General features: G+C 47.4%; 1 protein-coding gene across 1 annotated transcript in view; it reads right to left on the bottom strand.

The window, feature by feature from the left end:
* Positions 1-3,294: 3,294 nt before the first annotated feature.
* RAB15 (RAB15, member RAS oncogene family) overlaps positions 3,295-27,551 on the bottom strand; it is a 30,279-nt gene continuing 6,022 nt past the window's right edge. The window contains exons 2-7 of the mRNA XM_006873061.1: positions 11,264-11,324; positions 10,527-10,587; positions 9,992-10,069; positions 5,250-5,339; positions 3,683-3,748; positions 3,295-3,506 (exon numbers count right to left, since the gene is read on the bottom strand). Of these exons, the coding sequence (XP_006873123.1) occupies positions 3,348-3,506; positions 3,683-3,748; positions 5,250-5,339; positions 9,992-10,069; positions 10,527-10,587; positions 11,264-11,324 (515 nt within the window). The 3' untranslated portion in view covers positions 3,295-3,347. The remainder of the gene's footprint in view (positions 3,507-3,682; positions 3,749-5,249; positions 5,340-9,991; positions 10,070-10,526; positions 10,588-11,263; positions 11,325-27,551) is intronic.

The raw sequence follows: 27,551 nt of genomic DNA, 5'->3' as shown, positions 1-27,551 counted from the left end.
CAGGTAGCATCAGGAAAGGCACAAATCTGAGGACAATATTTGCTGCTTCCACTGTTGTTCCATTCATTTTTCTTGAATCAACCATCAACACTCACGGAAGCAGCAGCCAAGAAATCAAACGACGTATTGCATTAGGCAAATATGCTGCACAAGACCTCTTTAAAGTATTGAAGAGTGTCTAATCCAACCCATGGTATTTTCAATAACCTCATATGCATGCAAAAGCTGGACAGTGAATAAGGAAGACCGTAGTAGAAGAATTGATGCATTAGAGTTATGGTGTTGGAGAATATTGGAAGTACCATGGGCTGCCCATAGAACCAACAGATCTGTGTTGGAAGAATGTGAAGCCAGAGTGTTCCCTGGAGGCCAGGATGGCCAGACTTCATCTCTCATACTTCGGACATATTGTCAGGAGGGACCAGTTGCTGGAGAAGGATATCATGTTTGGTATGGTAAGGAGCTCTGGTAGCGTAGTGGTTACGAATCGGGCTGCGAACCATAAGGTCAGCAGTTCGAAACTACCAGCTGCTCCGCGGGAGAAAGATGAGGCTTTCTACTCCCGTAAGGATTTATACCCTCGGAAACCCTGTACAGGGTCGCTATGGGTCGGAACCGACTCGAAGGCACTTAACAACAACAACAACATGGTGGAGGGTCAGAGAAAAAGAGGAAGACCCCCAGCAAGATGTATTGGCAAAGTGGTAACATCAATGGGCTCAAGCGTGGCAACAATTGTGAGGTTGGCCCAGGACCAGGCAGTGTTTCGTTCTGTTGTGCATAGGGTCGCTATGAGTTGGAACCAACTCGATGGCACCTAACAACAATCATCAGTCCATGGTTGTGGCTTTAGCCTTCCTGAACCCCATCACTGCTAAGGGAGACCTATCCCAGAAACTCAATACAGGCAGCCACCACCTGTGGTTTGAAATATTCTTTATTTTGTAAACATCTGAGTTTAAAATAGATGAACCCTGCTCACAATTCATATAATGGACCCGAGACAGTACGCAAAGTTCACCCATCACAGGGAGATGGTGGGGGCTCAGGAGCCGTGGTGCCTGGGGCTGGGCTGAGTCTCAAGACAGCAGGTGCAGAGGTGGTGATGAGCTAACAGGCCAGGAGGGCCTGCTCAACAGTCTGGGCCTAATGCCAGATCCCAGGTCACTTCCTGTCCTGGACTGGAGTGTTTTAGGGGTGAGTGTAGCTGCACCCTAAAATATCAACCCTCCCCCTGCTCACACTCTTTCTCCCCAGCTGTGACCCTTGTGAATAGGACTAATCAACCCACAGAGCTCTGGCTCCACGCTTCCCCTTCAAGAGTTCCTAGGGTACAGTGGAAATATAGTCCCTCTTTCCCGAGGGGGCTTGGAAAAAGGCAATGGTACTCGGCTTGACCTTCAGAGAAAGCTGCAATACTGACCCAGGGGTTGGAGCCAATGCCCAAGATAACGTGCCCATACTGAAGTCCTTGGCTGAAGGCAGGCTGAGGAATGGCATAAGCAACCTCCTCGGCCCCATATGGAATGCTGCATGTCTTGGTACCCAGGAGGCATCCCCTCTAAGCATCCCCAGCAACCGTGATGGCTTCATCCTGAAGATCCGTTAACTTTCTCATTAGCTGATCATTTGTAACTATTCCGATGTTCTTCTTCCTCCCCGCACTGTGATAACCACACCTGTTCCTAAATCCTGAGCTATTCTCCTGCTGTTTCCTGCTTTGTTGAACAGGAGGAAAGATCTGGTGATTTTTGCCTCCTGCCTTTTTTGGATGCGTGTGCCCTAGATTTTGGTCCTTCCTAAGTTGGGGAACATTCAATGGCCAGCCCTTGCCTCAGCCATGTGGATGCAGCTCATGCGGCTGGTGCATAAGCCTCTCTCACCTCTCACCCAGGACTCTCCCACTCTGTGGGTGGGGCTGGGGAGGGGCCCTAGAAGGGATAGTCATCTACTTTTTCCTGCTCCTCCTTCCAGCTACTTTTGGGCTATATGGATTTAAAGACATTTCTTCTGAACAAAGAACTCTTGGGGAGGGAGCCCTTTCCCTCCCCCGGTAGCCACAGTGCAGTTGGCAATCCCTCAAGCTAAGAGGGGCAAAATGAGCACTTTATCCTGAAGGCTGAAGAGAACAGCAGCAAGCATTTCTACTAAGGGCCAGCTTTCTTTTACCTCATGCTGTCCTTGCACTTCGCTCATAAACATTGAGCCCCGGGAAAACCTTGAGATGAAGCTTGGGTTCAGTGAAAGGATGAGATGTTTACAGCCCCGCTCACTTCTGCCCAAGGATCATGGGAAAACGTTCTTCTCCCACAAGAAATGAAAGATGGCGCCCAGCAGGCCTGGCTGCCACCACACTGCCCTCTGGTTTGCTAAGTGCGGTCCCTGGCCTGATGGAAGAGTGAGTTCACATGCTCTTCTCCCTGGAGCACACAGTGACCCCTGCAGTGCCCTCAGGCCCTGGTCCACATCTGTAAATTCAGGAGCCCAGGTGGAGAGAAACTGTTCACACTGCATGGGAGGTAGAGAATGGAGGTGACTGATCCCTGCCACCCCTCACCATTTTTTTTTTCTTCGTCTCTGGAGCACCTGCCAATAAAAGCTCAGTTTTCCAAAGAGGCAGGCAAGCAGGCAGCCAAGCAAGGCCAAAGCTCAGGCTGGGGGAGCAGGTGGAGGTAGGACAGCCCAGGCTTGAGGCCCATGAGTTTGGTGTTTCATCAGACTGTTGGTGAGGCAGGCCCATGGCACAAGAAGGGAGCAGTGGGGCAGAGAGGCTGGGAAGAAGCACTCTGTAACCTTCGTCCCACCCACAAAGCTGGAGAGGAGCTCCCCCTGGAGCAGAGAGTATGGAACGTCCCATGCGCCTGGGCCCATTCTCTTGGACAGGATTAAGAAGGCAGGGAAGAAAGCAGCTGTACCAGCAGGCACGCAGCGTCTACATAAGGAAAGGACTCTGAAAGGTTTTCATACACAACACACTGGAGAGGAAGGAGTTGGAAGAAGAGAAGAGACAGAATGCACTGAGAAAGAAGGAGTCTTAAAGTGGCCTTGACCCCAGACCTAGCCACCATGTGGTGAGCTTGGGACAGCAAGACTGCGTTCACAGCGCTCAGGGTCCTAGCAGGCCTGTGGCTGGGGAAACACTCCAGGGGAAGAGGCTGGGGGCAAGGCTGCTCACAGGTGACAGCAGAGCTGCTGTCAGGGCCGGGCAGAGGGGAGCAGCAGCTACTGGCATTCAACAGGGTCAACCAGATAAGAGGAGAGCAGCGGGGCCAAGCCCAGGCTCCCCGGTCTGCCCACAGGCCTTCTAAGGGAAGGGGGTGTTGTGTATGATGCTCCACACAGGACTCTCAGCACCAGCAGGTTTTGGAAGAGTTTGCTGGGCCTTCAGGTCTGCCCTCATCCTCCTCCAGCTCTGTCAGTGCCAACTCATTGCTGGCCCGTGTCGAGACACCATCCAGCTCCTTCCTGTGGGCCTGCAGCACCAGCTCCGTCAGACGTGTGAAAGACTGGGAAAGCCAGGGACACAGGTTAGTCAGCGTCACCTCCTCTTCCCCTTGCCCTAGACCTGTCCAAAGAGGGACGTTCCACTATTGTGGCTCCTAACTGCTGCCTCCTCCTCTTGCCACGCCACTCTGCTGGACTCGGTCAGACAAACAGGGCAACTGCTCTCCAGTGAGCTCACCTCTTTAATGTTGAGGTTGGTGCAGGCACTTGTTTCGTAGAAGTCCATGCCGTACTCCTTAGCCAGCTGCAAGAGAAGAACATTTCTGATGGGAGTTGGTCAGAGGAGGCGGCTCCCACAACACTGGGCCATTGTCATGACAAGTTCTCAGACTAGACTTGGAACTCTTTCCTAGGCATGCATGCCGCCAGTACACAATGAGAGGCTATAACTCCACTAATATTCTCCCCTCAACATACTCACAGGGACAAACTGGTGTGGTACTGTAGGATCAGCACTGGACTGCAAAGGTCGACAGTTCAAACTCACCAGCTACTCCTTGGAAATCCTATACAGGGTGGCTGAGTCGGAACTGACTCAATGGCACTTAACAACAACAAATATACCCAAGGAATCATGGTATGGAGCTGTCTGATCAGCACTGGACTGCTAACATGGTCAGTGGTTCATACCAACCAGCCACTCCTCAGAAACCCTATATAGGATCACTCGGAGTCGAAGCCAACTCAACAACAGCAAGTAACAGAACCATCCAGCCATCCACATACCCTTCATACCTCAGGAGACAAAAGACACCAAAATGTTTGACATCTTAATGAAAGACATGGGCTTTGGAATCAGAGACTCCGAGTTGAATACCAATGCTGCAACTTTACAGCAGTATGACCTTGGGCCAGTTACTTATCCTCTGTAAACCCCTGCTTCATCATTTGTTAAATGGGAATGCGACTCATGCCTATTGGCCAAGGCTGTGGAATGAATAAATAGGATCAGGCATCTGAAAGCACTTGCTTAGCACAGTGCCAGACATACAGTGCTCCATAAATACTATTATAGTAGGTTTGCCTGCACTTTCAAAGTGTTCTAGAATGACCATGTATTATATTTTAATACCAAAATGCAGTCTCAGTTGAAGTGCTAATGGAATGCTATTATATGGAGAGTCGAGAAAAGCTCTTGAGGTTCCTGGAATGGGTAAATGACTCCTGTCTCAGAAACTTCCACCTTTCTTTCTGTTCTGTGTGAGGATGATCTCCTCTCCACATACACTTGGAAATTCTCTCCGTGCCATCCTCCGTGAGCCATCTTTCTTACCTCTTCTGTCTCCATTGCCTCTCCAACCATGGATCCTTCATCTTCCCTCATTTTCCTTCCTACCTCGTTCCAGGATAAGGTAGAAGGCATGGGAGGGCATGAAGGGGGGCGGGGTCAAGGAAATTGTTCCTGATTGTCAATGGTAGCTATTTTTGGATGTTATTAGCGAATGCAGCAAGTTAAGAGTCCTGCTTCACCACTCACACAGAAACAATCTTGTAAGCAGAGAATAATCCTGATTTGGGGAACTTGGACCTGGAAGAGTGCTGTCCAAGAGGTCTTTGTTTCAGGATGGACTCAAAACCACTGCCCTGAAGGACAGACACCAACTTACCCAGAGCCTGGGGTACTGTGGGAAGCATGGGAAGAACGTGCTGATGTGAACAGATGCCTGGGTCCCATTTCTTAGGACTGGCTCTGGAAGTGCACCCAGAGACCCAAGGATGGATTTGGTCAGTTCAATCCCACTTACCTGCTGCCCCTGCTCTCTTCCCACTTGTCGCTTCTGCTCCTCATCAGCCTTATTCCCTATGAGGATCTTCTGTACACCTTCTGGTGCATACTAAGAACAAAGGATGGGTAGAGCTGCCGGTAAGTGCTGCTTACCCCTCCCCTCACCCCACCACACAGTCTCCATTGGTCTCCAAACCAGCACCAAGTTTAAGAGCTATGGACAGAAAAGGTTGACTGGATGCGGTGCCATGCTGACCCCAGGGGTCCCGGAGGGATACCATGGGTACAGCTTTGGGGAGGTGACACTCTGGCAGAGATGGAAAGAACATTGGACTTAGTGTAACCCCTCATTCTACAGATGAGGAACTGGGGACCCAAACAGTTCAAATGGATTGCCTACAGCTACATGGCAGAGTCAGGACCAAGACCCCAGTCTCTCAACTGTACTTGGTCCTGAAATTCCAAAAGGAAGCAGTTCACAAGGAAGAGCTTTGTTCCTATTTTTTCACTGATGAACTTTATAGTTTTAAATTTTACATTTAGGCCGTTAATCCACATTGAGCCAGTCTTTGTACATGGTGTTAAGACAGGGGTCTTGTTTCATTCTTCTGCAAGTGGATTTCCAGTTTGGCCAGCAACATTTGTTGAAGAGACTATCTCTTTCCTATTTACTATTTTGGTCCTTTGTCAAGATCAGCTGACTGTTGTTAAGTGCCATCAAGTCAGTTCTAACCCACAGTGATCCTATATAGGGTTTTGAAATTGATGCCTTTGAGCTATGGTGTTGGAGAATTAAAGGTACTTTGGACTTCCAGAAGACCAAACAAAAATGTGTTGCAAGAAGTACAACCAGAATGTTGTTTAGAAGCCACGATGGCCAGACTTTGTCTCTCCTGCTTAGGACATACTGTCAGCAGGGACCAGTCCCTGGAGAAGGACATCATGCTTGGCAGAGTGGAGGGTCAGAGAAAAAGAGAAAGATCCCCAAAGACATGGATTGGCACAGTGGCAGCATCAAAGGGCTTGAGCTTAACAACAATTGTGAGGATAGCACAGAACTGAGCAGTGTTTCATTCTGCTGTATATACGGCTGCTATGGATTGAAACCAGCAGGACAGCACCTAACAACAACAAACAGGCTTCAAATCTTTATGGGAGCAGAAAGCTGAACAGTGAATAAGGAAGACCAGATGCTTTTTTTTTTTTTTTGACCAGATGCTTTTGAGTTATGGTGTTGGAAGAGAATACTGAAAGTGCCATGGGCTGCCAAAAGAACCAATAGATCCATTTTGGAAGAAGTACAGCCAGTGAGCTCCTTGGAGGCCAAGATGGCCCTACTTCATCTCTCACACTTCAGACATATGTCAGGAGGGACCAGTCGCTGGAGAAGTGTATCATGTTTGGTAAGGTGGAGGGTCAGAGAAAAAGAGAAAGACCCCCAACGAGATGGATTGGCCAAGGGGCAGCATCGATGGACTCAAGTGCGGCAACAGTAGTGAGGTTGGCCCCAGATTGGGGAGTGTTTTGTGGCCTTAACTTAATACTTAGATGGGTGTGTGTTTTAGTATTTTTATGCTTTCTGATTGCCTTCAGGTAGATGTGATCAGGAAATTGGCTTCCCTTTTCACTCTTCTTCCTGAGAAATTTCAAGATGCCATTGTTGGTCGTTATGACGTAACTCAGGATTTAAAATTCGGCCTGTTTCCTTTTTATTCTGCCTGTCCTGCTCCACAACCCATTCATGCCTTTTTCCTAGTGATAAACAGTTTAGGGCCCGCTGTGGCCATTTTGTACTGCCATTTGGTTTTGTTTGTTTGGTTAATGTTTTTTTGTGAATTATGTGATAGTTTACAAGGGAGAACATTAATTTTACATTCATCCTATCGTATATTGTTTCATTACCATGGTTATAATCCCCTCCATGCATCATCAACCAACCAAAGGGTATACCCTGCAAGCCTGCCCCCCGCCACCCTCTCCCCCAGGTCTTCAGCACACAGCCCCTCTCCCTCTGTGTCTAAAGTCCCCAGCTGCTCCATCTCTCCACGTCATTGTCTCTGCCTCCATCGCAGGCATCATTGCTTCTCCGGGTAGGGTCCTGCTCTCTGCTCTTCTCCATTGATGGTCCTAGGGACCTCCACTCCTATACTAAAAAATTAATCACTCCCTCCTTGCTATAAAATGTCTACCTTTACATTTCCAACCCTCACAATCGGTCCTCATAACAATTATTCACTATTGTATCACAAGAGACCTATTTGGATTTCATTTCATTTCATCAGCCCTGCCTAGACAGATTAGATACTACTCAGTGGAGATTCTACCTTCCTCCACGCCCCCTGGATCTAGATGCCCTCTTGAAAGCTTGTAAGCCAGTCACTTCCTGCCTTTGTAGCCCCCCACCCCCCTTTTTGGGTAGCTAATGTCCAAGTTGCCCATCCCTGTCTACTTTGTGTGTGAAGGGGGTGGGAATGATTCTTGCTGTAAGGATTTGTTTCCTCTTTTGAGCTACTGCATCCATAGGTGTAGGTCAAGTTCATCAAATTGTATCAGATTACTCTTTTTTTCCTCTTCTTTCTTCTTCTGGTTGAGCTCTGATCATCCAGTCATTGAAGTCAGGTCAAGTGGGTATTATCTGCAAGTGTGGGTGTTCTTGTGCATATCCCCACCATTTGCTTTTAAGTGGAAACTGTCCCTTTAAATTTTGAGGAGCTCTGTACACATGCATAACAGAACCCTCCAGGGTGGTGGTGGGGTATCCACTCGCTCAGGCACCCCCTCTAGTCACCAGAATGGAGGTGTGCAGACAGCAAGAGACTAATGAACAGATACAAATAATGTCCACACCTTTATCTCCGCGGTTCTGTCAGGAATCCATGGCTGCTCTGATCCTTCCCCCATTTGGTCTTGCCCAAGATAACCACTCAGAAAACAGCTGAGCGCCTTGAATTAGAAAGCACTGGATTTCTTGGTTCTGCTACAAATTCCACTGGCTGTAAGCCTTCCAACTTTCTAAATAATCCTTTATATGTGGTTCAGAGTTCTGGGACCATCCCCTGAGCCTGCTTGGTCCGGTATTCTGTGTTGTTGCCGACGGAGCTCCTCACTGCACTTCCACACAATCTGCCATCTTGTTTGTTCACTCTTCCTTCCATTTTTATAAGTCTCTTTTGTTTTTTTATAGTAGTGTTTTCTAGTTTTCTTAGTACAGGTAGGTCTTTTTCTTCTTTGATTAGATTTATTCCTAAGTATTTAATCTTTTAGATGGTTATTATAAATGGTATTGTTTTTTATTTTCTTTTCAGAGCCTTCTTCATTAGTGTAGAAGAATCCAACTGATTTTTGTATACTGATTCTGTACCTTGTCAGTTTGCTGAATCTTTCAATCAGTTTCAATAATTTTCTTGTTGAATCTTTGGGATTGTCTATGTATAGGACCATATCATCTGCAAATAGTGTTTTACCTCTTCTTTGCCAATTTGGATGCCTTAATTTCCCTTCCTTGCCTTATAGCTTTGGCTAAGACTTCCAATAGAATATTGAATTGTTGTTGCTGTTGTAGTAAGGTGCCATCAAGTCAGTACTGACTCACAACAACTTTATGTACAAGAGAATAAAACACTGCCTGGTTCTGTGCCAATCTCATAATTGTTGCTTCACTTGAGCCCACTGCACCACTGCGCCAATCTTGTTGGGAGTCTCCCTCTTTTTCACTGCCCCTCCACTTTACCAAGCATGATATCCTTCTCCAGGGACTAGTCCCACCTGACAGTATGTCTGAAGTATGAGAGATGAAGTCTGACCATCCTGGCTTCTAAACAGCATTCTGGCTGCACTTCTGTCATCACAGAGTTGTTTGTTCTTTTGGCAGTTCATGGTACTCCCAATGTTCTCCAGCACCATAACTCAAATGCATCAACTCTACTGGGGTCTTTTTGAGTCATTGTCTAACTTTCACATGTTTACGAGGTTACTGAAAATACCATGCCTTGGGTTAGGCACACCTTAATTCTCAAACTGACATCTTTGCTCTTAAAACACTTTAAAGAAGTCTTGTGCAGCACATTTGCCTAATGCAATATTTCATCTGATTTCTTGATTGCTGCTTCCATGAGTGTTAATGGTTGATCAGAACAAAATGAAGTCTCTGACAACTTCAATCTTTTCTCCATTTATATGGATGTTATTTATTGGTCCAGTGGTAAGGATTTTTATTTGCTTTCCTTACATTGAGGTGCAACCCATACCAAATGCTGTGGTCTTTGATATTTATCAGTAAGAATTTTTAAGACCTCTTCGCTTTCAGCAATCAAGGTTGTTATCATCTTCATTATCACGGACTCTTAATGAGTCTTCCTCCAGTCTTGATGCCACGTTCTACTTCATACAATCCAGCTTCTTGTATTATTTTCTCAGCGTCCAGATTGAATAATTACACTGAAAGAATACAACCCTGGCGCACTCCTTTTCTAACCTTAAACACTGAATAGGAGTGGTGAGAAAGAGCATCCTTGTCTGGTAAAGCAGAGAGCTCTGAATGAGCTCATTTCCAGCTGTGGAGGCCAGGCAGCAAATAGAGCAGTAGGGTGTGGCAGGGTTGGCTTCTTCCCCATGTCTTACTTACCCCAAAGTCTTCATCCAGGGTACAACTGGGGTGTGGAAACCAAGGTTTCCTGGTAGCACTCCCAACTGGCCCTCTCACTCTGCCTTGCCCTCTGAGACCCCCTTTCCCCACCCCTGTCAGTGAGGTAGATCTCCTACCTCATCCACATCACTGACCCACTTCATGATGTGCTGGTAAGAGCGCTCGCTGCTAATGTCGTAGACTAAAAATATTCCCTGGGAGAGAAACAAAGAGAGGGAGATGGGGGAGACAGAAGACACACACAGACAATGGGCCCGAAGATACTGGGCACCACTCTCTGCCCCTTTTCCTAGCTTAGCATGAGCTTCCCAGCACCCAGAAGCACCACCTTCCCTCTTAGACCCTCAAAGCATCAGCCTCCATGGCCCATCACAGAACTCCCTGGAACAGGAAGGCACGGAATGCTTTGACCTGTGTCTCTGGCCCAGGGTGGAGGTGAAAGACTTATGGGAGCACTCTGCAGTGAGTGCTCAGTGAATAACTGAAGAATGACTTATCAGTGACAATCGGAAGCCTCCTGGAAGCCCCCCTCCCCAGTAGTCAATCTTAAAGCCCTATTTTGGGGATCATGAGCACAAATGGCTCAAATACCCAAAGCTGGGGACTTGGAAGGCAGTTTCCTACCCTTGAAGCCTGAGAACGGTGGCTCACCTGGGCCCGGCGATAGTACTGCTTTGTGATGGTCTGATACCTCTCCTGCCCCGCTGTGTCCCTGCAATAGAAAACCAGCCCCTCAGAAGAGTAGGAACCAAGGAAGCCAGGTGGAAAGGGGAGGAACAGGAGCTGAGGAGACCCTGTGCCCTTGCAGGAAAAACTGGGGAGCTGCAGGGTCAAAGTCAGTGGCACTTTGATCCCCAAAGGAGTCCCAACATGTCTGACTCTGCAGGAGAGAGGCCAGTCATCTGCATTGCACTGCTGACAACCATGTCTGGACCAGAGGCTGCATCCATAACTGAGCCTTAGGCAATTCTAGAATGTGGCCAAAGTAGGCCGACTTAGCTGAATGGGGGACTTCTAACAGCAGTACCTATACCATTCTGGAAATGCTGGCAAAGGCCTCCAGGCCAGAGAGCCATAGCATCCTCGTGTGGCTACTTGTGGAAACTGCACTGTGAGGGACAGACGCAGTCTCACCAGAGTCCCACCCTAAAAGATAGCCTGTAGCCCTCCCTCCTTACAAACTTATTCTAAGACAAACTCACACTAGTTAGTTTGCCAATTCCTTCTAACTTCTGCCTTCTAGGGACTTGTGGTCAATCCTATAACGTTTCTTCAAGAAGAAACTGGAGTTTATATAGGAGCAGGAGGCAGTCTTCAGAGATTTCTCTCTAACAGAAAGGTTTCCATTCACACAGCTGCAACCAGGGCCTTCTTCCTACCCCACTCACCAGATCTGTATCCGCACTTTGATGCCATCTACCTCTATGGTCTTCATCTTGAAGTCAACGCCTGAGGAAAAGGAAAAGGAGACAAAGTTAGGAAGGGTCAGAACTGAACTGTGGAGTTCAGGACTTCAGAGAGAACTGAATAGTGAAGGCCCAAGACAGTCACACTTTTAAGGATTTCCTTTAATTGGCAGAGAGGTAACATATGGTAAGGGACTCCTTTAACCAAAACCTGGCCCCTGAGAAGTGTCTAGACTCCTGGTGTGGCACTGTAGGATCAGCACTGGGCTGCAAACCACAAAGTCAGCGGTTCAAACCCACCAGCTGCTCCTCAGAAACCCTATACAGGTCGCTATGAGTCGGAACTAACTTGAAGGCACTTAACAACAACAGGAAGTGTCTTAAGCACTGAATGGGGCATGCACTCCTCACTGAGCTGAGTGACCAGCAGGAATAGAACCCGGGGAAGCAGAGGGAGGCAGGTCGAATATGGGGGGAAGGGGGGTAGGTTGTTTCCAACTTCATTACTGCCTCAATTAGCAGTCACCCAAATGCGTCTCACTTTACTCATGTGTGAAGTCTTTCTATTTATACCTCTGGAGACAACTGCCGGTGTTTATCTACCCTGGAATTCTAATCCCTCAGAATAGCCTGCTACCTCATTTGCCTGGGCTGCTTCTCTCTCTGCCTTATTAGTAATCAGGAGGGATTCCAGCCCCGTTGTGAATATAGGGAGACAGCTGGAGCCTAGAGAGACAGGGGATTGTTTTACCCCCACCTCACCTGGTGTGTCTGAAGCTTCCAGCACCTAGCCAAAGCCTGCCAAGGAAAAGGTCTCCATGGATCTCTGTTGTAAATGAACCTGTCTACCACAAGAGGCGCTGTTGTTTAATAGAAGAAGCAGGGGCTTCGAAGGTAAGCCAGAGCTTGAATCCTAACTCTGGCCATTTAACTCAGTAAATATGACTTTGGACAACATGCTTCTCTAAGCCTCCAATTCCTCATCAATAAAATGGGGACATTATGAGTCATTGCAGAGGGCTGCAGAGAAGACCAAATGTGACTGGCACGTGGTAGGTATTTGGTCAATTGCAGCTGTGTGACCTGCATGGTATATGGCAGGCGCTCTCTGTGTGACCTGCATGGTACATGACCAGATGAAGGGGGTGTATTATTGGTGAAGCAAAACCAGGGTTCTCAGATTCATCTACCTGAGGACTTTAGAGCTAAGCTGCCACACAGGAAACAGGATCAGCTCAAAGCAGAAGCAAACTGAGAATCTGCAGCTTGAGAAGTCAGCAACCATGGGTGTTGGTATTGGACTTGAATCTGAGTGACGGCAGAGATGAGGGGAGACTTTTTATCATCCTCCCTCTTCCCAACCCAAACTGTACCCAGGATTCGAGAGCTGTGCCATGTAGGTCAGTTCTGCTTCATAAAAACTGGAGAGAGTTTTCAGATGAGAATGTGGTGATGAGAACAGGTTGCCCAGCACAGAAGCCCCCAAAGGTGCCAGAATTCTCAACATCACTGCTACTCCACCCTGTCATTAGGTCTTTGCCAAATGGGAATACAATACGTTTCCCCTTATTCATTCCATCTCTAGCTTTCCATAAATACAGAAAGATTAAATTCAATCTTTCCCGTCTCACCATCCAGACCAATCAACATTTAATTAGAATGGAGAAAAAGAAATTGAGAACAAGCACCTGAACCGCATAAACCAAGTTGGTCAGAGATGAATCACTCTTCGCCTGCCCGAGCTGATTCATACCTATTGGGCTGTATTTTTCCAGATGGGCACTTCTGGCAGCCCTTCTTCAATGGGCACTGGCAAAGAATGAAGAGAAAGAGCATGCAGGAGGGGGGCAAGAAAAGACCACCTGGACTTGGTGTGGGGCACAGGTGTGTTTGTTCTTGGGGCAAGCCAGATCATCCTGAAGCCCTTTTCCCAGACCAACAGTTATCAAGAATTTGCTGCTTCCCAGAGGAATTCAGTACCTGGAACCATCTTGTTGTTTCATGGTAAAGTGCCTTCTTTCAAAGAGAACCAGACATTTTGTTCATTCTTATTTTTACAATGTTAGCTCATTCTCAAGGAGCCCTGGTGATGCAGTGGTTAAAACTCTCGGCTTGAACTCACCCAATAGCAGCTCCATGGAAAGAGACATGGCGACCTGCTTCCACAAAGACCGTTGTTATTGTTAAGTGCCTTCAAGTCACAACCATAATGAGAACTCACAGTGACCCTGTTTTCCAAGGAGCGGTTGGTGAGTTTGAACCACCAGTCTTGTGGTCAAGTGCTTATACTACAAGTGCCACACCAGGATTCCCCCAGAAAGAGTGTTGTTGAGTCATTTATGACTCTACTGGGTTTGAACTGCTGACCTTGTGGTTTGCAGTCCAGTGCTGATCCTACAGAGCCATGTCAGAAGTCAGCCTAGGAAACCCTATGGGGCAGGTCTCTTTGTCACTTGGGGCAGCTGTGAGTTGAAATCACCTCAACAGTATCTAACAATAGCAGCTTCCCCTAATGCTGGTCAAGGACTGTGCCTTATGCAAAGTAGTTACCAGGGGAGAGTGGCTAGCAAGTTACATTTCCTTATCCCATAAACATTCCTGGGAGCCGATTCTGTGCCCTGAAGCACTAAGTATGGATGGGGCACTGAAGAAAACATCTGGTTCCTGCTCTTACAGAGCCTTGCTGTTGTTCACTGCCCTTGAGTCACAACACCCAGCTCATGGCGACCTGACCCCACACACAACAGCATCAGACCATTATAATCCAGTTTTCCTTGGCTGACTTTTCGGACATGGATCACCAGCCTTTCTCCCTAGTCTGCCTTGGTCTGCAAGCTCCACTGAAACATGCACGCCTCCAGGGACAGGTGAGCAGTGGCTTCACCTGAGACGCTCCTGCTGGGAATCAAACCCAGGCCTTCTGCATGTTGGGAGCTTGTAGTTGTTGTTATGTGCCATGGAGTCGGTTCCCACTCATAGCGACTCTGTACAGGATTTCCAAGGCTATAAATCTTTACAGGAGCAGAAAGCCTCATCTTTCTCCCACTGACCTTAAAGTTTACAGCCCAATTTGTAACCAATACACTACCAGAGCTCCTTTTGTTGTTGTTAAGTGCCATCGAGTCAGGTCCGACCCATAGCGACCCTGTACAGGGTTTCCGAGGGTGTAAATCTTTACGGAGTAGAAAGCCTCATCTTTCTCCCGTGGAGCGGCTGGTAGTTTCGAACCGCTGACCTTAAGGTTCGCAGCCCAATTCGTAACCACTACGTTACCAAAGCTCCTTTGGTGGGAGATTAATGGAAGGGAAATAAAGGCCCAAAGAGGTAAGATCACTAACTATTCAAGGTCAGCACATAACAGAGATTCAGCACAGGTGTGTTTGATGACAGAGTCCATGCAACCCCCAGCACTGTTTCTAGGAAAAAGGAGAGGTGAGTTACATGTTAACCAAACACAGAACTAAACCTAATTTCCTGTTTCCCTGTGGGTCTAGGATAAGATCAGCTGGGAGACGAGTTTTCAGTACTAAGAGACCCTTTCCAAGTGAGAGAACAGGGAGAGATGGAAACAGGCTGACAAGAAGCTACAGAAACACACCAGGAGTGAGGGCTGGGCTTTGATTCCTCCTCACCTCTCCTCTCCCTTACCTGTATTGTGTGGCCAGGGATCATAGCAGAATAATTCTGGGGGTTCACGGCACCCCACAAACTCCAACATCTTACAATCTAGGCCCTATGGGCCACTCAATAAAATTAGTTTTAATGTCACTGTAAAGAAACATGCTTCAATTTGGGCTACTTATGAGGAGGCCGCAAAAAGTTGGTCGGAAAAACAGAATGAAACAGAATGGAGTTTTTCCGTGAGCTTTTTGAAGCCCCTTGATAAAGTAAATCGGTATCTTCTGAGAGGTTTTCCCCTTCCAACTCTATCATTTCTTAGTAAAATATTTTATTGTGTTTTCAGTAAAAATTTATACAGCAAATTAAGTTCCTAGTTAACAATTTCTAGACAATTTACTCACCCCGTTTTTTTGTTTTGCTTTAATTTTTAAAAAGTGAACAACAGCCTAAGGCTCTTAAATGGAACCAGCTCCTTCTATCCCCTGGTCTACACTCTGGACCTTCCACTGTATCCCTGGCCTGCAGTAGCCTGTGCCCATCCAGGTCCTCTTCCCTCTCCCCGCATGACTGCTGGGGTTTTCCACCACAGAGCATTGCAGGACAACATTAGAGAGCTCCCTGGCGATTCATGTCTCCTCATCTCAGCCAGGCTCTCACAGCTGCTTGAAGAATGGTTCAGATTTGTGTTCCCCACAGCTGAGGTCCTCCCCGACCCCAAGTCTTCAGCTCAGCACACCCCACTCCATCCCCATGCTCTCAACACAGCACCTTCTCCACTCTAATATGGGCAAGATGGATCTGCCTAATGGAGACTTTCCTAGGAAGCCCATGTCATCTCCTCAGAATTTCTCAGTATCGCCGCCTCCCCATGGCAGACTCCTCAGGGTGTTACATTTGAGGAGTCACCCCCTCTCTCTGTTGCATCTTCTAATGGAAGGAGAAATGTTCCCTCTCTAATTATATCCTCAGAAGTTCTCACACTGACTTCACAAAAGCTGCCCTTCTCAAGCTTTCAGGTGCCTAAGAATCACCCGTGGATCACGTTCAAATGCAGATTCTGATTCAGGAGGCGTCAGGGGAGGCCTGAGCTACAGCATGAAGTTGCCAGGTGAAGCTGATCCACTGGTCCCTGGGCCACACTTTAAGTAGTAAGCTTCTAGGACTGTGGATAGTAGAGTATGGCCCCCGGACCTGAAATATGAGTGGCACCTAGGGACTTGTGAGAAATGTAAATTCCAGAGCCCCACCTCGGATCTAGGAGTCCTGGTGTGGCGTTGTGGGCTATTGCATCAGACTGCAAAGTCGTTTTAACTGCAAGGTCAGTGGTTCAAGCTCACCAGCTGCTCCTTGGAAACCCTATACAGGGTCACTATGGGTTGGAATCGACATGATGGCACTCAACAACCACAACCTCGGATCTAAGGAATCCAAAACTGTACTCCAAACAAGCTCTCCTGGTGATTCTGATTCATGCTAAAGTTTGAGAAGTAATCTAGACAAAAGCTTTGCACCTGGCATTGAGAAGCAGCATGCGCGTTCTCTGTTTCTCAAGGTGGGCTTTAGACCCTTAACTTTAGGATCAGCTAGTTGAGTTTTTGGAGTCCTGGTGTGGCGCTGTGGGTTAACGTGCTGGACTGTAAAGTCGTTTGAAACACAAGATCGGCGGTTCAAGCTCACCAGAGACACCTTAGAAACCTTATGCAGGGTTGCTATGTATCTCGGAACCGACTTGAAGGCACTTAACAGTCGAGTTTTTAAAATGCAGATGCCTTTACTGCACAGATCCATTAAGCCAGAACCTGAGAGTGAAACACAGATAGCTGTACTTTTAACATTGTAGGAAATTTTTAGGTAGGGGAAAGTATAACATAATGGAAGAGGCATGCATTTGCCTTGGTATCAGAAAACCTCAAGTCTCAATTCTGATTCTGACACTTACTGGGTGACTTTGGGCAAGTTTTCTCTTCTCTGAGCCTCAGTGAGAAGAATGCCAACTATCTCCTAAACATTGTTGTGGGGTATAAATTGAATTCTGTATAGAAAGCATCAATGAATGCTTTTGAATTGTGGTGTTGGTGATGAATATTGAGCATCTCATGGTCTGCCAGTAGAACAAATAAATCTGTCTTGGAAGAAGTACAGCCAGAGTGCTCCTTAGAAGCAAATACAGCGAGACTTCATCTCATGTACTTTGGACATGTTATCAGGAGGAACCAGTTGATGGAAAAGTACATCACACTTGGTAAAGCTGTTGTTGTTACGTGTTGTCAGTTGGTTCCTATTTAGAGTGACCTGGTATAGGGTTTCCAAGGAGTGGCTGGTGAGCCTGAACTCCTGACCTTGCAGCTCAAACCGACTTTACAGTCTAGCGTATTAACCCACAGCAACACACCAGGACACAGAAGAAGGTCAGAAGAGAAGAGGAAGATCTTCAATGAGCTGGATTGACTGAGTGGGTATAGCAAAGGACTCAAGTGTGGAAGCAGCTGTGAGGATGGTGCAGGACAGGGAGGAGGGAAGTTAGCTAAACCAGTCAAATCAGCTCCCTGCAGACAGAGCTGCAGGAACTGCTAGGTAACGAGAGGTAAAATGAGGCAGACATATGTCCAGAGAAGCAGGGGAGGTGGTTCCTAGGGCAGCCGCGAATCTAGATCAGACCCTCAAGTTTCAGTGCCAGCCTCTGGGAATCCTCCAACAGAGGCCCCTTTAATGAGTCCTACAGCTGACCGGTGCCTACCAGCGCCACCCACTGGCAAGATGTTTCCCCTGTATGAGTTCTACAATAATGTTCCCTGCTCCTGTTTTTTGTCTTCTAGGGAAGCCTGGTGGCACAGTGATGAAGCGCTTGGCTGCTAACCAAAAGGTCAGCAGTTTGAACCCATCCAATGGCTCCGTGGGAGGAAGAACTGTCAATCTGCTTCCATCAAGGTTATAAAGAAAACCATATGGGGGCAGTTCTACTGTCACATGGGGCCTCCGTAATGAGTCGAAAATGAACTCAACGGCACCTAACAACAAGAGCTCCCCATAAAAGTACCTAAAAGGCAGACAACGTATTTTATGTTTCCCAAAGTTTCTTTATTTTTATGTTTTTATTCTCTATCTCAATGCCAACACAGAGCTAGCATAAAGTAGTGATTCCACTAGCATGAGCTTAAGTTTGTGAACACTCTCCAACTCAGTGAACATAGGAGGGATGGACCATGTTTCTCCTATCTGCTGCTATCTGACTCCTCCCCCACATTGGCAGGACAAAGTGCTAAGGAAACAGCAAAGGAGGCCATGGCCTGAGGCATCACAGTCCCAGGCTCCAGACTTAGCCCTACCCACTCATCTCCCGCCTGTGTCCCCCTTGCTACAAGGCCCCTTCCAGTCACTGCCAGGCCACCACCCAGAGCCCCAGCGGGCTGGCTGGAGGGCCTTTGAGCACCAGGGCTGGGGCAGGTAAGGAAGAAGGGACTGGCACTCACTGAACGCCTAAGATATCTTACCTGTGATGGTAAATAGTGGCTTACCACCTCCCCTGTGTAGTGAGGAGGGGCCATAAAGACAGCGCAAGGAGGAAAACAGGGCTCATCCAAAGGAATATGCCCCATCACTGTCTGCCTTCCAAATGGAAAGACTGGAGGAAGTGCTAGACAAGGACCAGAAGAGCTGTGAGGACACAGCTTGGCTTCAGTTCTGGTTTTACCACATTTCTCTTCGCCTCCATTTCCTCAGCCTGTAAATTGGGGGTAAAAATCTGTAATGTCTAAAGAGCTCCTGGTGCAGTGGGTTAAGCATTGGACTGCTAATCGCAAGTTCAGTAGTTCAAACTCACCAGCAGTTCCACTGGAGAAATGAGGCTGTTTGCTCCCGGAAAGATTTAAGTCTTGGAAACCCTATGGTTCTAATATGGTCACTATAAATAGGAACCAACTCCATGTCAGTGGGCTGATTTGGTTTGACTGGAAAAGTTAGAGGTCTCTCGTTATTATTCCATACCATAGAGTTGGTTCCGAAAGTGCCACACCAGGACTCTGGCAGTCTCCCTTATGGAAGGACAAATTAGAGAGCCCAGAGTCATAGGTTGGGGCATGAAAAGAGTTCTGGGAAGTAGAAGGGGACTTCTGTTTGCGGATTAGGGATAGGCCAGGGAAGGAAGACAAAGAGCCAAGGCTAAGCTGGAGTGTTTCAACAAAACGGGACAATGCCACTCACAACAGAGCTCACATGGCCCCCAAAGTTACCAGGAAACCAACAATGCTATCTCTCCTGAGGCACACATGAGGGGAAGATTCTGGAAAGCTAGGGTGTGTTTGTTGGCAGGTTAGCCCCTCTCTCTAGCCAGCACTTCGTGGGTTAACTTGGCCTGCCTGCCAAGTGCCACATGCTTCAGTGGAAACAGGGCTGCTTCTGGTGCCAAATGTGATCAACCGCAACCCAAAGGACTAGCCGCGTGACCTGAGTCTTTTCATTAGCAATGAAACTCCACAACAAGGAACAATTTAATACACCTGAAACCTAAGGCAGACACCTAATCCTTGGGGCCACGTTGGCTCTTGTTACCAAGCCCAAGCTCTAGGAATGTCTCCTGGAAGAAACCAGCATGTGCTGGACATGTGGTGTTCCTATGGGGAGCGGTAAGAGGTCACCTCCAACCAGGTTACCCTGAGCAACCAGCAAAACACACTTTAGGAAAAGGCAGAACTTGAGTGTGCCACTCTAAACAAGATATTTCAAAACTTGTCTCTCAGCAAAGCAGTTTACCAGGAAACCAATCATGCCATTTCCCCACCTACCTGAGGGGCACGTGACGGAAAGACAAGGGAGAACAACATAGAGGGGATTCAAGACGAAGGTTCCTGGAACACGGAAGTCCCTCAGATCAAGTAAGTGAGGGGTGAGGGATGTGACTGTCTTTGCTCTCAACATGCCACTCGCTGATTTCTATCTGGTGACTCTTAGCCTCACTGTTTGCTGGGATCCAGAATTGTAGCCTGACTGTCCCTTGTGCTAGCCTCACTCCTGGGGGAAAGGCGCACCCAGGCTCGCTCAACAGGTGCATGAGTCAGCATCTGTACCATCTTTCTCCGAGAGGAATGGGAAGCTGCAAGCAGAGGCCCTGGTCTTGATAAACAGAATCCTGATCCTCTCACTCCAAGGCCATGTTTAACATTAAGGGCTTGGGGATCCAAGGCTTTGATTCAGTCAAACAGGGCTCCCACAGGGCTGGAAAGACTATATATCTCAGTGGCTGGGTCCTAGAAACTCCTTACTCTGAGCCCCTGGCTGCTGAGGTGATCAGGAAAGGCCTAACCGTCTGGCTGAGCTGGCAGGCATCATTTTACACCAGTACCAACCTGAATGGGAGGCGATACTGACCCTATTCCCAAAGACACCATCTTCTTGTCTCAGTATAGCCCAAAGAGAACCCCAATCATCACACAGGTGTCACGGAAGCCACTTTCCTGCTTCCTAACGACACATACACCAGCAGAACGAAAAGCTACCAGAAGCAGTTCACCCCTTGTAGATGTCTCCCTTTCTTCTCATAGTCCCAAGTGCATGGGTAACACCGTGAGCTCTTGCCTTATGTGGTCTAGGAAGTCAGTAACCTCAGGGAAAAGTTTCACGAATTCATCCATCCTTCATTCATACAAACTGTTACTGGGTGCCCACAAACTGAGCTTGTGGGCAATACAGAAAGGCCCCTGCCACCAAGAGAGCTTCCATTCTAGTGGGGAAGGCCAATAATACATAAGTAAACTAATAATGAAGTAACTTCTCTGAGAGATAAGTATCAAGAATCCAAAGCAGGATGATAACAAAGGTGAGTGAGGAGGTCAGTGGGCAAGCCACTCTACTCTGGTCAGGGAAGACCTTCTAAAGGAGGCAGCATTTGAGCTGAGTCCTGAGTGGTAAAAAGGTACCAGCAGGGAGAAGATCTAAGGGAACTGGGCCCCAGGCAGTTGTGGTTGTTAAGTGCCGTCGAGTCGGTTCCCACCTATAGCAACCCTCTAGAGGATTTCCAAGGAGCAACTGGTGAGCTTGAACCAGCAACCTTGCAGTTCAAACTGACTGTGCAGTGTACTGCATTAACCCACAGCGCCACACCAGGACTCAGCAGAGGAAGCAGCAAATGTCCCTAAGGCAGGAAAACATTTCAGTAAAACTCACAGCTACTCAGAAGAGAAAAGGAGGAGGAACTGGTATAATTTCCTGTTACAAGTGAGAAACTCATGTGAAGACCCTTCCTTTCTCCCGCGTGTCATAGGGACCCACTCTCATAAGGACACACACACACATGTTGTTTGGAGGTTCTGACCTAAAGAATGCACCATGGAACTTCTCAAACACCAGCATGCAAATGTCAGAACTCATCGTGCCCCCTTGAAGACGTGATCTCGATACCCTGAGTAGATCATCAAAGTAAAACACATCACAGGTACCCAGGAAATACTGGGTCCTTCTGCTTACCCTTGTGCACAGACTCCCAGAGAACCTCAGTGGCACGTGTAGTGTGTGCCAGCTAACGGTGTCTCACATTCTTGGCAAACCATGAAGGCTGGACCTCACCGCCCTGAGACTACTAGCCATCCACTCCTCCACTCTCCTCCCGAGCCTGCTTTCCAACAGCAGGTTCAGGGGAACAAGAAACCAGGAGCCTTGTAACCTCAGAAGCAAACATCTTCTAGGGACATAGCCACTAGAAACATCTGTCCTTGCACTGTCTGCAAACTCCTAGCAGGGATCTAGTTGAATTTAAACGGGTATAATCATAACGTGGAGTGCTAGTGTGGCACTGAAAGATAAGCATGGGACTATTAATCACGAGGTTGGTGGGTCAAACCTACTAGTCGCCCCTTGGAAACTCTATTGCTTTCAGTTAGAACCAACTCAATGGCACTTACCAACAACAGTGATGTGACTACTACCAACTGGCCCCAGCAGTCCAAACTTTGAGGTGCTTTTCACAGTACCTGCTTCCTGGAAGAGTGTGTGTGTGTGTGTGTGTGTGTGTGTGTGTGTGTGTTTTTCTCCTTGTCCCTAGGGAGCCTTACTTGATCTTCAAAACCCCACTCACAGATCTATGCCCCTGTAAAGCTTTCACTAATGTCCCCAAGAGGAGCTGGTGACTCCTCTGTGATTCCAAAGCCTGTAGGCATTCCTTTCATGTAATATTCTGGCAGTTTGTTTGGGTGTCTGACTCCCCAACTATATACTGTGAGCTCTCAGAGGACAAGGCAGTATCTTACTCATTTGGTATTCTCATTGCCTGGCACAAGGGAGACACTTGTTAAACATTCAACAAAGTGGAATAAGTGAAAGATTACATGGATGTGTGAGTGAGTTAGTTAAGTATGACGTGAATGAATGAAGTCAGTGCAGGAAAGGAGAATTGAGCAGTGGAAAGGAAACCTTGATTAGGAAAGAGAGATTAGGGAACGACCCACACTTTGAAGACAACTGCCAGCTAGCTGCCCCAGTCACAGAGCTCGCAGCTAATATACGAATGGGCTTCAAATCCTTCATGGACAAAAAGGGAATGAAAAGATAGTGGATATTTTCCCATGAGCTTTCTGAAGCCTCTCATAGTATCAGAAGAGGAATAGGAGGGCATTATGGGTTGAATGAAGTCCTGGTGTGACGCTGTATGATAAGCAAGTCAGTTTGAACCGCAAGTCGGTGGTTCAAATTCATCAGCCGCTCCTTGGGAGCCCTATACAGTGTCGCTATGAGATAGAAGCAATTCAACAGCACGTAACAACAACGGTTGGATTATATTCACTGCAGATGTGATCTGATTTAGAAATAGGGTTCTCTTTGTTCTATTAATAAGACCATATCAATTAATGAGTCCTGATGTGGCACTGGGGGTTAATGCACTCGACTGTAAGGTTGGTTTGAACCACAAGATCAAGCACACCAGTCACTCCTCGGAAGCACCACACAGGGTCACTATGAGTCAGAATCGACTTGATAGCACTTAACAACAGCAACAGCGTATCAGTGTAGGGTGTTCTACACCGGGTCACTTCAGAGTTACAAAAAGAGCAGATTAGGCAACTGGAAAGCACAAAAGGGGGGAAGGCAGATATCATGTGAGGACTGCCAGGACACCAGGAACTCTGGGGCTACAGAAGCTGAACAAGACAAGGACCTCCGAGAACCAGTGCCCTGAGCTTGGACTTGTACTCTCCTGAACTATGTTCATTAACGCCACTCATAGTACTTCAGTTACAACAACACCAGCAAACCAAGACAGAGGACAAGACCCAACTGTCATCATCAAAGGTGCCCCACCAATTCTGCAATTGGGGAAAGGAAGCTGATTCTTCCACAACTGCCCACTAACCCCAAAGGCTTCAGCTCACAGGAGAGGTTCTGCTTGGCATTCTGGGAAAGGGACTTGGGGATGAGCAGTGCACATCAGACCCAGTTTAGAGACTCAGGGTGTGTGTGTCGGGGTGTATGTGTAGGGGGGGTGGTTAAGGAGCCTGTTCAAAAAGATCTGAGTCATCACTTCTTTCTGGCCTCAGTTTTCCCAGCTATAAAATTGCCCTGTCCTCCTATGTGGTAAGGAATTTAGCGTCCTGGCAGCTCTGTGCCCGCCCTTGGCAAAGCACAATGGTAAGGCAGCACAACCACAGAGAGTTCAGAGGCCTGCACAGAAAATTGGCCGTTTTACAGAGAAACAGGCTCAAATATTAGATTACAGAAGAAGGTACTCTGAGAAGAGCTGGCGAGACTAGGCAGAAGAGTAATGGCCAAATATCAACTTCCAAAGCTCATCACCAACCTGTCTGCGGAGGTGAGGAGGCTGGGAGAGGGAGGAAGGACAGAAAGCCGGGAGTGCCGGGGAAGAGTTTACTCGAAGTGTAGGTGCATCTGCAGGTCTGTGAGCGCAGCTCCAATGTACACCTTTGAGGGCTTCTGAGGTCCTTTCCAGAAGATCCTTGGATCACACCCTTGGGGAAGGAGAGCCGCCCCCTTGCTCTCAGAGCACATCTCTCTCCCCTCCTACATCCTTCTCACACCCACTCTGCCTTCTCAGACACTGGCACAGTCAGGGTGAGGAGAACATTGGAATCAAAACTGCAAAGAAAGACAGAACCTATTTGTGCGCTCCCCTTAACTGTAAGCTCCCGGTTTCTGTTGTGTCCAAGGCTGTATCCCCAGCTCCTAGCACAGCCCCTGCCCTCCAGAGGGTGTCAAGTAAACCGTGACTGAGCTGCTGAATACATGCAGGATAGATTCGATGAGCTCAAAGCACGCTATCTGAGTTTTGATAGTTTCCACAACATTGTTATGAGCTAGGAATAATAATAACAACTCGTATTTCATTGAGGGCTCTGCCAAGTGTTTAAGGAGCATTGGTGGCACTGTAGGATAAGCACTGGACTGCTAACCCTAGGGTAGGCAATTCAACCCAGCAGCCCCTCTGCTAGACAAAGATGAGGCTGTCTACTCTCGTAAAGATTTACAGCCTTGGAAATCCTATACAGGTCACTATGAGTTGAAATGAACTTGGTGACGCCAGTGGGTTTTTTTGTTTTTTTCCCCGCCACGTGCTTATGTCCATTTGTTGTTGTTGTTGTTAAGTGCCGTTGAGTCGGTTCCAACCCATAGCGACCCTGTACAGGGTTTCCGAGGGTGTAAATCTTTACGGGAGTAGAAAGCCTTACCTTTCTCCCGCGGTTGGTACTTTCGAACCGCTGACCTTAAGGTTCGCAGCCCGATTCGTAACCACTATGCTACCAGAGCTCCTTTAGTCTATGAAATAACACCAATAGTGTTAGCAATGGATACACCCACTCCTCATTTAAATAATGGGGTTGGGTCCCAAAGACCAGGTCATTATGTAAAAATCAGTGTTATGCAGAAATGGAGGATGATCGTATCAGATCACACAATAGAAGATGACTGTATCATTACATAACTACCAAATCATATCATTAATAACTGCCAAACCACTGAGAATCATGGTCCAGCCAAGGTGACACAGTGGAACGCTGTAACAAACCAAAATGTATTCACTTATAGTTTGTTGTTGTTGTTAAGTACCATGGAGTCGGTTCCGACTCATAGTGACCCTGCACAGGGTTTCCGAGGCTGCAAATCTTCGCTGGAGCAGAAAGCCTCATCTTTCTCCTGCAGAATAGCTGGTAGTTTCGAACTGCCGACCTTGTGGTTAGCAGCCCGATTCATAACCACTTTACTACCAGAGCTCCGTACTTACAGTTTAGGGGGATATAAGTTTCTATTTGAGGTGCTGACTCTAAGAGGTGTTTCTGTCAGCTCATAGTTTATGAAGACAGTCTTGTCTCCTTTCAGCATTTGTGGCTCCAGCATTCCTTGGAGACCTCTGTAAGTCTTAGCATCAGTCGTCCCGTAGGCGTAGGAGGTTCTCTGTGAAGGGCCCCTGGGCCCAAAGGATGAGCTCCTGCTCTCCTTTCTAGGTGGCTGGTCGCATCAAGGAGAATTATTACATCCATTATCTCTTAACTCCATTTTTTTTTAATTGCTGGTTTTGTTTTTATTTGTGGGAAGAAATTACAAAATTACAGAAAACATTATAGATGAAGAGGATTATTATAATCAGCCTATCAGAACCATAATGACTTGTTTTAGGTTTTTTTCCCTCTCTTCCCCACGTGGGGAGGGCAGTTCTTACTCACTGACAGGCTGCTCCATCTCACTGGCCACAAACACGGTGATTTCTGACTGGAGGATGAATGATCCGTTTTAGAACTACTGAAATTTAACTTGGAAGATCACAGTCATTTTTGTTCTTAGTTGCAAACAAAGAGACCCTTCAATTACCCATGTGTTCATCAGTAATACCTATCTTCTACAAAGCCTGTGTAGGACTCATCTAGGTGTTAACAGTGACCCCAGATCATTCAGCAAGTCAGTGGCAAAGCAGGGCTACTAAGCCAAAGGCTTTGATACACCATAGCAGTCAGTCCACGTATTAAAAACCAATTTGCAGTGTGACTGAATAAAGGTCAGAAACCTTACAATTTGCAAATCATAAGAATAGATTAAAAACAGAATTAGAATCCAAGCATTGGGGACATCTCAAATGACCGCTAGGTTCACCATGGGCATGATCCATTCTGGGTTCTTCTGCCCAACATTATGGTACCATAGTGCCATCTTTCATCAGTTATGCAGAGAAGGAGGACCAGTGAAGAGCAGGTCTGATGTTTATTATGTTGCGTGACTTCTACTAAAATCATTTCACCTCTTAATTCCATTTTTCCTTGAACTTTTTGAACACCCCTCGTAACTGCCAAAATATATGTTCATTAGTTTACATAACAACATCAACAACAATGGTGTTGGCAAAGAATACACCCACTCCTCACTTATGGACAAGATTAGGTCCCAGGTCATTATGCAAAATTATGCAAAAATCAGTGTGATGCAAAAATAGAGGATGAGCACACCAAATCACAAAATGGAAGATGACTGTATCATCACATAACTGCCAAATTATATCAGCATATAACTGCCAAGCCACTGAGAACCATGACCTTGCCAAGTTGACACATATTCTGCAGGGAAACCATTCCATATGACAAATGGTGAGACTGTCTTGTTGACTTTGGACATTTTATCAGGAATATCATACATGGTAGAGGGTCTGTGAAAAAGAGGAAGACCTTCAACAGATGGACTCACCCAGTGGCTGAAACTATGGGCTCAAACCCAGTGATGCTTGTGAGAGTGGTAGAGGCCTGGGCAGTGTTCTGTTCTACTGTACATAAGGTGACTACAAGTTGGAGGCAAGTGGAGGGTACCAAGCAACAACACAAGCTTATATAATCTTCACAACAACCTTTTAAAAAGTTTCTGTTACTTTTGTCAATTAAAGATGAGGAAACTAAGCCCAGGGATGTTTCTTAAGGTCACAAAACTAGTCAGGGCAGGGGCCATTTCAAGCCTGTCTATATGGTTTTCATTCTTACCCTCCCTCCCTTCCTTTCTGCAGGCCTTGGGAACAGGGTTGGAAGAGAGCTCTCTCAGGCTACCCACCTGAGCCCCTCCCACAGGATCAAATAGCAACATGGCATCTCTATAGGGGGGTTTCTGTCAGTGCCCAGGAATGTAGCACCCAAACAGGAGCCTGTTTGCTAGGTCACTCAATTCCAGCCTCAGAGCTCACCCCTCCATCTGGACGGAGCCAGCTCCCTCCCCCTCAGTTTCCGCAAGCCTTACAGCAGGAGCCAGTTCCAAAAGAACTTCCTGAGAAAGAAGATACTGCAGCAGCAACCCAATCTGAAAATGCAGCCCTGACACCACAGCAGTGGTCCAACCAGTCAGACCAGAAAGTCACGGGATGGAGTGGCCTTGGCACCCAAGAGGGTGCCCCAAAGTGTGGGGCCAACAGGGCCACTTTTAAAACAAAAGGGCCAGGACTATTCTGGGAGGACCAAGGGCAGAACACAGACCAGGAGGGAAGAAACCAACTCCAGGGCACAACCTTCACTCCTGGCACCTGTACAGAAAGGTGATCACGGGTTCCTGCTTGGGCAGACAGCACAGATCACGTGAGCCCATAGGAAGTCGCCAGGTAGATTGGTTTGTACCCCTCCACACTAAGGAAAGAAATTAGAACAGGAAACAGTGTGGGGTTTGGTGTTGGTGTCGCAAGCAGGGC

This window comes from Chrysochloris asiatica, unplaced genomic scaffold, assembly GCF_000296735.1.
Source record: "Chrysochloris asiatica unplaced genomic scaffold, ChrAsi1.0 scaffold00221, whole genome shotgun sequence".
Lineage (NCBI taxonomy): Eukaryota > Metazoa > Chordata > Mammalia > Afrosoricida > Chrysochloridae > Chrysochloris > Chrysochloris asiatica.
This window is presented reverse-complemented; position numbering and strand designations above follow the sequence as displayed.